The following is a 14,241-nucleotide window of genomic DNA, read 5'->3' on the forward strand; positions in this document are numbered from 1 at the left end:
GATTGAGGAAATGAAGCATTTTGGCTCGCAATTTTTTCGTCCAGCATGGATTTACTTGATCACAGAAGGTAGCGAATAGTCCAAGGATCTTTTTATATATCATGCTGCTATCATACGCTAAAACCTTGGGGGTGGTTGCCACCCCATCTCGGGGGTGGGAATTTTTTATTACATTTTAACCATGCAATTCGATGGAAAAAGTGATTCTAAGAAAAAAGTTTTTTACATTTTCTTCGTAAAACTAATATTTTTCGAGTTATTCGCGCTTGAAAATAACAGTTTTTCGACGAAAAAATCGACTTATTTAGAGGGTTTTTTGAGAATACCTCGAAAAATATGCATTTAATCAAAAAACTGTAGATATTAAAATTGTATCTTTTAGTAACACAAACCAAATTATTTTCCTATAATATCTTTAAGACCAACACAAACCGAGATACGGCATGTTAAAAGTTCGCTTTTTTCGTCAAATGCATAATTTGAAATATTCAAAGCCAAATAATGGGAAAAATTTGCATTTGTCGAGGAAAACTTAAATAATCTTTTTTCAAGTATACAATTAGACTTTTCAAAAAAAAAATTAAAAAGTTTTTAGCATGAAAATTAAGCGACTTATAATCAAAAAAATGTCGGTACCTGCTTTTCTCTACGAAAAAATCAGTGAAAACAACCCCCTAACTACCTTCCTAATTCAAAATTGGTCTTCACCTTTCTGCAGTTCCTTTTATATTTATATTATCAATACACTTACGGAGTTTGACACATTTAAAATGCCTAATTTTGGAAAAATTGGAGTTTAAAGAAAAATTGATTTTTTGCAATTTGGTAATGTTCACCTTTTACTTCAAAATATCTCCGAAAATACTGAAGATCCGAAAAAAATTGTAAACGACTAAATTATAGCTTTTTTAATGACTAAAATTACCCTGTGCATAGATTTTCATCACAGTGAATAGTTAGCCAGATATAGCTGTTTAAAACCTCTATTTACCAGCAAACACCCCCTTGTTCGAGCCTTTTAAACCCGCCCCAATTAAAAACTAAGGGATCTTACGGAATTTAATTTACAAAGTCTTATAGCTCTTTAAAAATCCTACTAAATCATTTTTGAAGAAACTTTTTATCGCCAAAAATATATAGAATATTTTTCGGGGTATTCTCAAAAAACCCACTAAAAAAGTCGATTTTTTCGTCGAAAAACTGTTATTTTCAAGCGCGAATAACTCGAAAAATATTAGTTTTACGAAGAAAATGTAAAAAACATTTTTTCTTAGAATCACATTTTCCATCGAATTACATGGTTAAAATGTAATAAAAAATTCCCACCCCCGAGATGGGGTGGCAACCACCCCCAAGGTTTTAGCGTATGATAGCGACATTATATAGAAAATGATCCTTGGACTATTTCCTAACTTCTGTGAAAATTTCAAGTAAATCCATGCTGGATGAAAAAATTGCGAGCCAAAATGCTTCATTTCCTCAATCGACTATTGGGGTCGACCGACCGGCTTTGTCCCGTCATACAGCTGACCGACTAAAATAACTTTTATTTATATTTAATTTAGAATGTGTGTACTGCTTGTCAGCCTTAGTAAATGGAAATAATTACCTTCGTAGGAAAGCAATTTTGATACCCCCTCAGTAACCCCTGTTCTACGTTTCGCTTGACCGACCGCAGTATGTTTCTCTACATACCCACAGTAATCAACTGTGAAAAATCTAGCTTTAGTAAATTCAAATAGATTTTTCAGCGCTGCCTCTCCGTCTATAAGCATTTCCAAATTTTCTCTCTATCTATTGAATCGAAGGCAACTTTCAAGTCTATGAATGTTAAGAACAACTCTTGTCCTTTTGCTATTTTTCTCTCTATCAGTCTTCTCAAATTAAATATTTTGTCATTAGTCTGTCTTCCAGGTCTGAATGCTGCTTGGTCTTCTTCCAGATTTAGTTCGACATATTCTTTAAGTCTTTTTTCCAATATTTTTGTGTATATTTTATAAGTTACTTGAGCTAGGCAGATTGCTCTATACTTGTCAAAAAGAGTTTCCTCGCCCTTCTTATATATTGGTAGTATTAAATTGTTTTCCCAATCCTTTGGGATCCTTTTCTCCTTTCATGCACCTTTGCATATTGTCCACAGCCAGTCTTTCCCTTTCTCTCCTAGGTATTTAATTATTTCTGGTGCAATTTAACCCCCCCCCCCCCCGAGCTTTACCTATCATCAATTTTCGTAACGCTTCTAATATACCAATTCTTCTCTTGAAATCTCTCTTAATTGTTCCCCCATATCAATTGTTTCTCTCAGCCTTTCGTGCGGTGTACTTCCAAATGTTTCTTCACAGTATTCCCTCCATTGGTCCACCCTTTGTCTCCCATCACTTGAAATTTTTTTTGACAGTACGATGGTACTTTTAAGTCCGCCTTATTTTTTCGGTCATAACTTTTTTAAAATAAGCTAAAAGCGTAGTTTTTTCCTACGATGCTTTAGAGTACCTATAAATCTTATTGTGTATTTAACATGAAATGGTTTGAATGACATTTGAAGTATTAAACACCAGCTGATAACTACTAAATGATATTTAATAGAACATTCTTTTATACATAGTGTATTTTTCGAAAATCCGGGAATATAAATCTGTAATGACAAGCTTGGTTCGTGTAAATAATACACGAATTCGTAAGGTTGTGAATGACTCGATAATACATATTCACACCATAGCTCACCATTTCTCAGTCTACCATTAGCAACATAGAAAAACAAAATATAACATAAAGCATGTTCTTATCGCAGACAGGATCCGTGAAGCTGATGAAGAAAACAATTAGATGTTAGGATGATGAAAATCTGCATAAATATCGTCAGTAAATATCGATTTGGAAATCCATCAAAACAGAAAGAATTATTCTTATAACAGTAATGGTAACGGTATCTGAGGGTGATTCCATAATGAATAAAAGTGCCATGCCACCTCGACCTCCCGATTTAACATCGCTTAATTAGTTTTTGTGAAATTACTTAACCTTCGGATGACCAAGCGGGGGAAATTGTGACCCCAGCGTATGTTTTTCTTTAATAAATTCAAAAGTATTTTCAATTTTTAACCCATTATTTTTTTATTTGACTTTAATATCATTCTAGATATCCTCATATTTTGAAATAAAAAAATTTCCTATATTTTACGAATAAAAAATATATTCTGAAGTTGATGTTTAGTAAAATACCGTCTATTATGCATAATTCCAAATAGTTTTACGCTAATGACGTAGACTTTGCAAAGCAACAAGACACTTACTCAACATACACACTACACGTGACACTAATACTCATGTTGTGACTGGCTGAATGACATAAAGTCCATGCCATAAAAAAAAATTTTAAAAAAAAATTAAAAAAAAAAACTTCATTTTTTTGTTAATTGTCATTTTTGACATTTTTGACCTGGGGTCATTTTCCCCCCCTTGGTCATCCGTGTAACAAAAAAAGGTTGGTCATCGGAAGGTTAAAGCTAATAATAATCGAACGGAAAGTATTAACGAGGTAAAACAAAGAATTACTGATATGTTCTCCAGGATTTAATAAGCAAATAATTTTAATGTATCCACTGTAACGTTTATGTGTTACAATAAAACTAAACTATTAGGTAAGTTTTATATTAGTATTTTAGGCTAGATTGCATATTTGGTGGAAACCATATTATGATTCTTGATTAACCAACGTAACAGAATGACAAAGATTTTTATTCTTTTACTGCCATAAAAAGTTAAAATACTTCTTTGGTTAATTTGTTAATATGTAGTGAAAAATGTAGTATTATTAATAGTGATTGAGGGGCGAGGGAAATAATTTTATTCACAAACTGTAGTTAGCGAAACAAGTATGAAAGAAAAGACAGAAACAACTTAACTAAACATGCTCTTTAAATACCTAATAATAAAAACACAAGAAAACATCTCGAAGCAGTCGTAAATTTGTAAGTATTCAAATAAAATATAAAAAACGTACAAATTAAAAGTCTTATATTAAGTCAATGTATTTGTAATATGGTACAAATTACGATAAAATAACTTCAGATTTCCGAAGTTTCAACAACTAACTACCTAACCAATTTTTAAGGAAAACTATTAAAGAACTGAAATAAAACTGAAAGTAAACTAATAACAACGTCATAAAGCATAAATTTTGATATTATTACGCATAGAAAAAAAACATTCTTATAATAGTAATATTAAAAGGATCTGAGAAGATCGGAGGCACAATTCATTGAATAAATAATGAATAGATGCCATACCACCCCGATCCCCCGATTTAACACTGATTTTGCTGAAATAAAACCAAGATGAAATATACGTAATAAAATATATTTAAAAAAATGCAAAAAAAAACGTTCACAACAAATTAGAAACCCATACCAAAAAGAAATGAAATAAAAAGTGTCATCCATAAGCATTATCAACTCGATTTCAATCATTACGCAATACATTGCCCAATTGGATTGTTCCAGTTTACATTTTGAACAAAAATAGAGCGAAGCTACATAAAATTTGATCACAAAAATAACGACATGAATTTTGAAAACATCTTCTGACTTGAACACCAAAACATCAAACAAATTAGTTCAAACTTTACAATTATGGTTAGTTTACATTGTACAGTAGGATGTTTCGGTCTTCAATTTGGAAGCCACAAAAATTTGTATTTTGAAGACGACTCTCGACCTAGAGGCCGACACTTTTAATTCCAATCAATTAAGAGTATTTCCCATTATATAACTGTGGTTAATTACCATTATAGTAATTAAAATGCCCCGAAAATCGCTTTGGAACAATAAAAATAAAAAATATTATAAATATAATTTAGTATAATTTAAACATAATTTAGTTTGGTGCCAATTTGGTCGAAAATCTGAAGTTTTTCTTGTTTATATAATATATTCTTAATATATTACTGTTAGCATAAACACATTTTTATTATTTTTTAACAAGAATGCGTTTTATTCGTTTTTGCCCTATTTACTTAGGGGAATAGGGGTCGTGTGCTAGCTCATTTGAAAGGTTACTTAATTCTCTATTCAGCAATATAAACGTTAACCTTTTATACAGGATGTCAAAAAAAATATTGTTTTAATGTCTAAAAAATACTGATTTTTCAGTAGATCTGGAAACACTAACAAACATTTCCTAACAAACTGTCAATTTCATTTTTTGTCAATTTCTACGTTAAAAGTAGTTTAAAGACCATCAACGCTGCCGTCTTTACTTCAAATCCTTTTAGAGGATTCCTCTAAAAAAATTTATTTTATCAGTCCTCTATATTATGTCTTTATAGAATGTCAATCTAACCTAAAAGTTTTAGAGGAACTGTTAGAAATTAAATTTTATGAGAATATTAAATTTAACGGAAATGTTTACAGAATACACTCCATAAAGAGTTTAACCAAATATAATGGCGGTTATATTCAACTTCTCGGTTTTTTAAATATAATTATTTTTCGCATGAAATCTTTTTTTAGTTATACGTGTACCTTAAAAATAGGGCAAAAACAAATATATAGAATTAATTCTATAAAGTAAAAGATCACTTAAAACAACGCTTAAATTGTATTCACAACCTTAGCACATTAAAATTAACAAGTTATTTTGATATATCTACCTATATTACAAAATTTGTTTTTTAAAAACTACTTACACTATCTTTATCCTGTGCTTCACTTATTTGTGCTGTATTTGTTTGTTGCCTCTGTGAGTCCAGATCAGGAGCGCTGCCCCAGTGGGTATGCCCCATCATTCTGTCATCATATAAAGAAAATCTTGCAGATTCAGTTGCGGCTTTACCTCTAGTACGACGCACTGAAGGTGGTACATCACCAGGAGTTTTGACCCTTTGGGAAGGGTCTTTCAGTCTTGACAAATCACCGGTTGAAGAAAATACCTGCGATAAGGATTATTTTAATTGTCTTGTGTAATTAAGATTATTATTTAATTTCTATTCAGAGAGAGGATAAATTCGTTCAAACTGTTCTTTAAAAACCATAGTTTAGCATCGATTTAATTGGCACATATCCGCTTTTTTAAAACTACCATTAGAAAAATCGTCTTTACACCTTAACTCCTGTTTCTATTACTTTACTTATTTTGTACCTTTTTGTAAAAATTAGAATTTTCCAAAATTATTTAATATGGGCCATTCCACGAACATACGCCTGTTTTGGATTACTTCGACAACGAATGTTTTACTGTGCAATATAAGAAGTAAGAAAGTAAATGGCGCTAATAATTATTCCAATAAACAACAATGTAATTTGCAATTTACTTTCGTTCTTCTTATTTTGCACAGTAAAATATTTGTTGTCGAAGTAATCCAAAACAGGCGTATGTTCGTGGAATAGGGTATATATATAACAAACAGCAACAAAGATTAAATCGACGAATGTTTCAGGATAAATGCGATTAAGATCGATAAACATTAATCTTTGTAGAGGTGATCACAATGTGTAAGAAAGATGATCATACAAAATACTTAACGGGTGAATAAAACACGTTTATTTTAAGAGGATGGGTACGTATTTTCGGCTGCAATGCTATTCAAATGGGGATTCATTTTTTTCGAATCCTGAGAAAACTAATAAGTATTTTTGAAAAATTTAAACGCAGAATGAAAGATTAGCTGAGAACTTCTATAATGTTTATTTTAATAAGTTACAGGGGTGAAAAACTAAGAAAATTTAGTGTGATTTTTAATTTCAAATATCTCATTCAAAATAAACTTTTTATTTATTCTAAGGGACTTTCGACCCTCGGTAATAATTTAGTCTTTATAGCTATTTATTGGTTTTTCAGGATTCGAAAAAAATGAACACAATGTCCGTGGTAATATTTTCCAAATATATCTTTGTCTTACAACGCACTCAGTCGAATAGAATATTTTCAGCATATTGTCAGTGAGCATCAGTGACAGTTTTAAATATTTGACATGGCATCGCATCGGGAATATTTTGAGTTGTTGATTAAATAATTTCCTTCCATTTCCTTCACAATGTTTGCCTAAATATTATCTTTCAATTTTATATCTTTGTAACTTTTTAGTTTCTTTGGATACAACGGGGGATTTTCTATCAATATTTCATCCTCTAGTGCAGAGAACTTCAATTTATGATATTCCTTAGCAATGGACATCTTTAAGACATTTAAAGTAGTCTATACTAACAAAAAATTACAAATTTTATTTAAAGAAATACAAATTTTCTGTAAATATGTGCCGTTCTTTAATCGTTAAAATAAAAACACGTTTGATTGAAACGAACTATAGGGCTTTTCATCGATTGTCATTTGTTTCGAGCTTCTGTAATATGTCGTATAATCCGTGTATATTTATATTATACACAGATTATACAACATATGACAGAAGCTCGAAACAAATGACTGTGAATGAAAAGCCCTATTGTTCACGAACAATCGTACACCTTTCCAAAATTTCGTTCCGATCTTTTATACAAACCGATCTGATTTATTTCACATATGCTTCTTTTCATGAGCATTTTTCAGTGCGTCACAAATGATAGAAAAAAAGGTAAGTCCGTGATAATATACATTTTAGTGACATGACATTTTAGTTAAATCTGACAGTTGTCAAATTTTATTTACAATTTGGCATAAAAACAAATCAATTGTGTTTATTGCATTTATAAAATGGTATTTTCTTTGATTTGTATAGTCTTTTAAATTGTTCAGATTATATTCGTAGATATATTATATAATTCGCAAATTATTTTATTTTCGATTATAGCGCCATCTATTGACAACTAGAATAAATGTTATAAATGTCACCGACGAAATGTAATCACCGACGTGCGTTTTTTTCTGTCACATACATTTAATGCGTTAAAAAGAAATCGAAAAACTGTGACGCACTGAAAGATCCTCATGAAAAAAAGCATATAACGGTTTTAATGGAAACGGTAACGTACTTTTTCTTACTATATCGCCGCAATATTTCGGGCCGATCTGGTCACACAAACCAGGCCTTCATTCAACGTTTCATTATTGCGAATAAATAAAAAAAACTTAGCATCTCGGTTAAACAACTCAAAATGGAACATTATTCGTTACTAATGTCACAGAATAACTAACCATACAGAAGCGAAACTCAGGCCCAAAACGGTAACATAAATTTCATGCTCATGCGTCACGTAACTGGTGCAACCTCACTTTTGCGACTGACAGTGACAGTTGTTTATAGTTAAATTTTATATTTATATGTTTTATTTTATGTTTTATTTGTTTTTCTAGTTAAATTTTATATTTCATATTTACTTAATAACTATTTGTCAAAAATATTACATCATTTGGAATGGTCTATTCTTTAGAACATCAAGTTCTATTCTGTAACTGGTGCACAAGGTCAAATATTTCGGTCCCAACAAAATAAATGGAAACGACAGTCAGATTCGCTTCTGTATAGTTAGTTATTCTGTGGTAATGCTAATAATACATATAATATGGCTAGATAGAAGAGAGGATAGTTGTAAAAGAAAATTAAGGATTGTTCCGTTGAACTTAAAAAAATATACTGGTGTCTATAAAAATATACTTACCTCATTGAAATGATCTAAAGATCGTTGTCTAGAAAGGTTATTTTCTCGTTTTAAAAGCTGAGATACACCGCAAGAATTGGAGTTGTCAACTGGTTTAATTGCTAAAGTTGATGGTCTAACGGTTTCATTTTCTGTGTGTAATAAAGATGTAGTTACTCCATTTTGACCGAATCCATTTATTACTTTGCTGTTTAATTTTACCTAGAATAGTACAATATTTAATAGTTAATTGTATATTATATACTAAGGGGTCTATAGTCCATTTAACCATTTAATTCCGTAAGCACTATTTAGTAAAGAGCACTCATTCAGCAACTATTCAAAGGATTACCACACTTAAGTCTCGCGGTATACGTGTCTACTTAAGTTGGAAATATATGGGAAACTTTTTTATTATGAATTTTACGACAATAAGCATTTTTTTTCATTATTCGCTCAAGAGTAAAGTACCTTTATTTTTCTCAATATCGAAAATTCTTATAATGAAAATTTGTTTGGGATTAAAAACTGTGAGCAAATATACAATTATGTACACGCTTCTAGTTGAAAAGAAAATTGCAAATTTTTCTCAAATTATGGAAACCCAACATCGGTTTTATTTATTACACATATGATAACTCTTTTATTATTAATTTTACGAAAAAAGATATTCTTAATAAAAAGCTCTGTATATTATAAGACTTAAGATGCAACCATCAAATATCAATTGTATTCATTTTGTACAAGTATGTCAAAAAATATGAATTTCGTTAAAGAGTAAAGTTTTGATTTTTCTCAATATAGAAAATGTTTATTATGAAAAGTTGTTTGGAATAAATAATTTTGATTAGATGTACAATGACACGCTTCTAATAGGAAAAAAAATTAAAATTTTTCTCAAATGATATCGAACATCAACTTTATTGAAGTGAAGCTTCTATAACCACGAAATATTGCTTCGTGGTTCACAGAAGAGTGGACAGTTGGAAGAGTTCATTTACGCAAAAAAAAAGGAGTTTGTTATACAACATGTAAACTTTTTTAATTTTATTAAAACCTATAAAAAATAATAAAATTACTTTATTCAATTTCAAAAATATTGTGTAAATTTTAAAAATACAGAAAGCATACTATGAACATTGAAATAACAACGGATATATTTAACTAATAATTATTTTCTGTAATATAGGAATGTCTGTATATTCTCTGGCAAGAAATTTTTGACAGTGAGATTCAAAACATCAGTTGTATTATTTAGCGAAATTTGGCAGATAAAATTAAAATTTGGTAGAAATGCCAGCCACATTAACCCGTAAATGACCAACCATATGTAGGTTCCGTGTATTCCCAAGAGTCTTTATATAAATATCATCTTCTTTCTCTTTTTATTGGCTTGCATTTAAATATTATTATAAATGGTCAGGCAATTCCCATATAGGGCTTTTCATTCACAGTCATTTGTTTCGAGCTTCTGTCATGTGTCATCTAATATTAATATATCTACGTCATAAGTTATTAGTATTGCCAATGATACAAACCAAAGATGTATGACGTAGCTATATTAATATTATGTGACACATGACAGAAGCTCGAAACAAATGACAGTCGATGAAAAGCCCTATTTAAGTAAAATGTCATGCAATGATATGCGACATTCTTAAAATCCTATATGACGTCAAAATTAATGACACCCTGAAGAAGGGTTTGGTATAAACTTTACCTCGGTACCGGTATATTCGATTTCAAAGCCTTCTTTGCGTCAGGCTGTACGAACTCTGAGGAAAAGCAATAAATGTTCCAATATTTAGTTGTCAGTAGTTTTCGATTATCAAACAATTAATCAAATAGTAATCAACATAAAATATACAATTAAACAGTAAAAATAATTCCATGCATCATAAAAATGTTGTTAATTTCATATGTGAAATTTAGAAAAATTTAAATAAAACAATTTCGGTAAATTAGCATTTTATTTGTAAATTAACTGCTTGTTCCAATTATAAGTGTTAGGGCTCGTAGCTTTCATATTATGTTTTGTTTATCTTTGCTACTACAGTTTCAAAATTCTCGAATCTTCTCTTTTTTATTTAAAATAACTTAAATCCTCGTGAAATGTAAAATTTTAAACTGTAAAACTGTTTAAATATTATTGACATTATTTCTTAAAATAATAGAACCATTCCCAAATTTAATAAAAAAATTATTTAACGATATAAATAGTGCAAATATCCCTGTACTATTAAAAATTAAATTAAATGGTATATGAAATGTAGAGAAAATGAATGTCAACGTACCTGTGTATCTTTACACAATCCTGCTTGTCCAGAATTTCTTTTACTGTTTAAAAAATTCTTAAAACCGTTCCATTTAAATATGGATTTCGAGGGAACTTTGTAAGACTCATTTTGCTGTTTAGGCATACCGTAAACTGCATTTTGCAAATACGGAATGGGTGTAGCTCTATGATTGATTTGGAAATTAAGAAAATCATTTGGTATTAAATTTTGAGATTCTGAACCGCTACAATGTTTTGATGATTTATCAATGAGTAAACTGTCGCTTGAACCTAAAACAAATTAAAGTGTTACTAAAATAGAGCGGCGTATGAAGATAAAAATCAGCTATTACCTCCGATTTTGGTGGACCCCCATCGGTTTTCATGAAAATTGGTGAGTGGTTCGGCTCGCGGGCCGAATCCGGCCCTTTTGCTTACTTTATCCGGTCCTTTGGCAAATTTCGCAAGCAATTTTTTTTTAATATCTTTTACGCGATTTTGTTGAAATCAACAGTATTAGTGTTTGTAGTGTTCATATAAATAATGAGATGAAATATATAAATAATAGAGAGTTCTATAATTTCGAACAGCCGTAACCACATCCATACTTTAAAATATGCTACGTACTTTTATAAAGCGGGGTCGACTGACTACATAGAAGTGCATTTCTCTTCGCGACAAATTCGTCTCATCTTCTGCTTCTCTTATAACGTTCTTATCCTGGCCCAGTCGCTAATGTTTTTCAACCAGGATACTTATCGTCTACCAGGACCCCTTTTTCCTTCGATTGTATCCTTCATAATCAGCTGCAACCACTCGTACTTATCATTTGTAAGTACGTGCCTCAAATATGTTGTCTTTCTCCTTTTAATGGTGATCAAAAGTTCTCTGTCTCTTCCCATTCTGCGCAACACTAATAATGTACAATAATTGTATTTACTAAACACGTGTCAAAATATTCAGAAATACCTATCAAATGGGTTCCTGAAGAAGTTGATAGCATCAAAATTTCGTCGGGGTACTGCGAAAACCGGGTAAATGTCGAAATGCCGAAATCGAGAAAAAACGTTTTTAAAGTTTAATGTTTTATTTTGAATTAAGCGGACAACTTGTGTTTGATATTCGCTATGCTAATGGAAGATGCATATATCAGAAATGATATTCTATCATTAGTTTGAAAAAGTTAAGATACCTAGCTGATTAAACCTAAATTTAAGATGGAGGTGCGATCACTTACCTGGTTTTACCTGTAAATCTAAATAAATCAGTTACCCTTAAAATAACACACATTTAAAACAAATATAATAAACCAAATATAATATTTTGTAGTTCAGTGATCGGGATATGAGGCTTTAACTAGGTAATAGCAATGTTTTAACATATTAGTCGATAATTGGTTTTCCCTGAACATTGTAACGTTACAAACGTCACATCTTCGGTATTTTGTTTTTAAATAATTATTCTACTTTATTTTCTTTAATATTTCATTAACAATAATTTTCTTCTACTTGTTTTACCAGTTTTCTTCTTTAAAAACTCGTTGGCGCCCCCTTTTTTGTTATCCCCTTTTATTATCTTCTATTTAATATATCTCTTTTCATCTAAAATCTAAATCATCATACTGAACGTACCCCGTATATTCTTACTCTGTGACTATCTGTTTTAATACGGAATATGCCCAACTTCTTACAGTTCACGCTGTCATTTTAATTCTCAAAATAGTGGTGGCAAACTAATAAAAGCCAAGAACTGATAATAGCTATCTCTTTCCAGATTTAATATTCTCTTGGGGTGAGTTGTGTATTCTAATTATTTTTTCTTGTAATTACATTTCTACATATAACGGCTTTTTCTAAAAAATTTTATATCTAACCTAACCTCCCATCTAAAAGCATGGTTTCTGATATTTTAGTTTTAAATATATCTTTTTAGTTTACATATATGCACGTTTAGTAATCAAACTTTAACTAGTAATATTCAATCTTAATTCCATTTAATTTATTCTTGTCATCTGCTACTCTTTTTGATTATTTCTTAAAAGAATGGTAGACTTGGCACAATTTGGTTATTAGCTTCTTGATTGTCACTTATACGCATTATTCTTCTAGTCTTTGGGATAAAAATCAAAGTCCTCCCTCTGGGAGCTTCAAAAAAAGCCTATCGCCGGCGATGATACTAAGGCTGACAAAAATGGGACCATGAAATCTAGACTGCGACGACTACCACCTCCAGCTGCAGGGGCCTAGGGCCTAACATCTGCCCAGGTCTACAAGAAGTCTACAGCAGTACCATTTGACATCAAGAAGTTACCATGGAACCAAACACCACAAAGCCATAAGTATAATCTACAAATTGTTAGTTTTTGGCAAGAATTTGAATATATTTGTTAATGCACATAATAAGTCATATTTTTATTATATCTTTATTGAACAATAAACATGATTAGTTAAAAATACTGTTTTGTTTGCTTTCATTCCAAACTTTCATAGTTCATTTCTAAGATTAGGACAAGACGAACACACACCTGAGGGACTGAGATAAGCAAGGATGTAAACGATAGCTATCTTGGTTGATTGGAGTAATATTTACGAATATTATTCCAATTAGCTGGGGTAGTCCATGCCTTTTTTCGTTTCAACATTTTATTAACAGCTATTTGTAGTTATATAGATATTATTTATATAAATGATAGTGTTATAGAAAAAACAGATTTATTTCGAACGTGTTATGACAATATTATTACTATGCGGATTCCTCGTCCGATTCGTCACTGAAAACAAGCTCTGACAAGATGCCATTGGCATCGTAAATTAGGATACCACCTGTTATATTCCTTCAGTATCACCCCCCTTATCAAATCTTCTCGTTCCGGATATTGGTGATCAGCATGGCTATCCAAACTTTGCTGCTTGCTGCTATTCTGTTGTCGGTTGTCGATGTATTAAACCACTTTCTTAGGCCTTGAAGCCAAGATATTCTTCTTCTCCCTGGTCTACTCTTTCCAAATATAAGCCATACCTGTATCTGTATTCATTCCTCATAACATGGTCAAGATATTCTAATAATGGCTCTTTGGTGGTGTTAATCTCGCATTCCTTGCCTAATCTACGAAGGACCTCAACATTAGTCACACGATCCACCCACAAAATTCTTAACATCCATCTGTAAGACCACATCTCGAATGCCTCGAGTTTTCTCAAAGAAGCTGCGGAAAGTGTCCAGACCTCTACTCCGTATAATATCAAATAGAGGTAACAAATCTCTGTTTTTTGCTGTGCTAGTTGGCGAAGTTCTATCATAAAGTTGCTTATGTTATCTTGATAACTCAGCTTGCTTTTTTCTTGTTGACTGCCGTGCAGTATCAATAAGGAAATGAAGCGTGTTAACATGTAATTA

The 14,241-nt window shown here is 31.1% G+C and overlaps 1 protein-coding gene across 1 annotated transcript in view; it reads right to left on the bottom strand.

The window, feature by feature from the left end:
- Positions 1–2,562: 2,562 nt before the first annotated feature.
- The window catches only part of LOC114331035 (bone morphogenetic protein receptor type-2), an 80,656-nt gene continuing 68,977 nt past the window's right edge, over positions 2,563–14,241 (bottom strand). The window contains exons 8-10 of the mRNA XM_028280497.2: positions 10,865–11,136; positions 8,592–8,792; positions 2,563–5,929 (exon numbers count right to left, since the gene is read on the bottom strand). Of these exons, the coding sequence (XP_028136298.1) occupies positions 5,672–5,929; positions 8,592–8,792; positions 10,865–11,136 (731 nt within the window). The 3' untranslated portion in view covers positions 2,563–5,671. The remainder of the gene's footprint in view (positions 5,930–8,591; positions 8,793–10,864; positions 11,137–14,241) is intronic.

Source organism: Diabrotica virgifera, chromosome 7 (assembly GCF_917563875.1).
Source record: "Diabrotica virgifera virgifera chromosome 7, PGI_DIABVI_V3a".
NCBI classification, from domain to species: Eukaryota; Metazoa; Arthropoda; class Insecta; order Coleoptera; family Chrysomelidae; genus Diabrotica; species Diabrotica virgifera.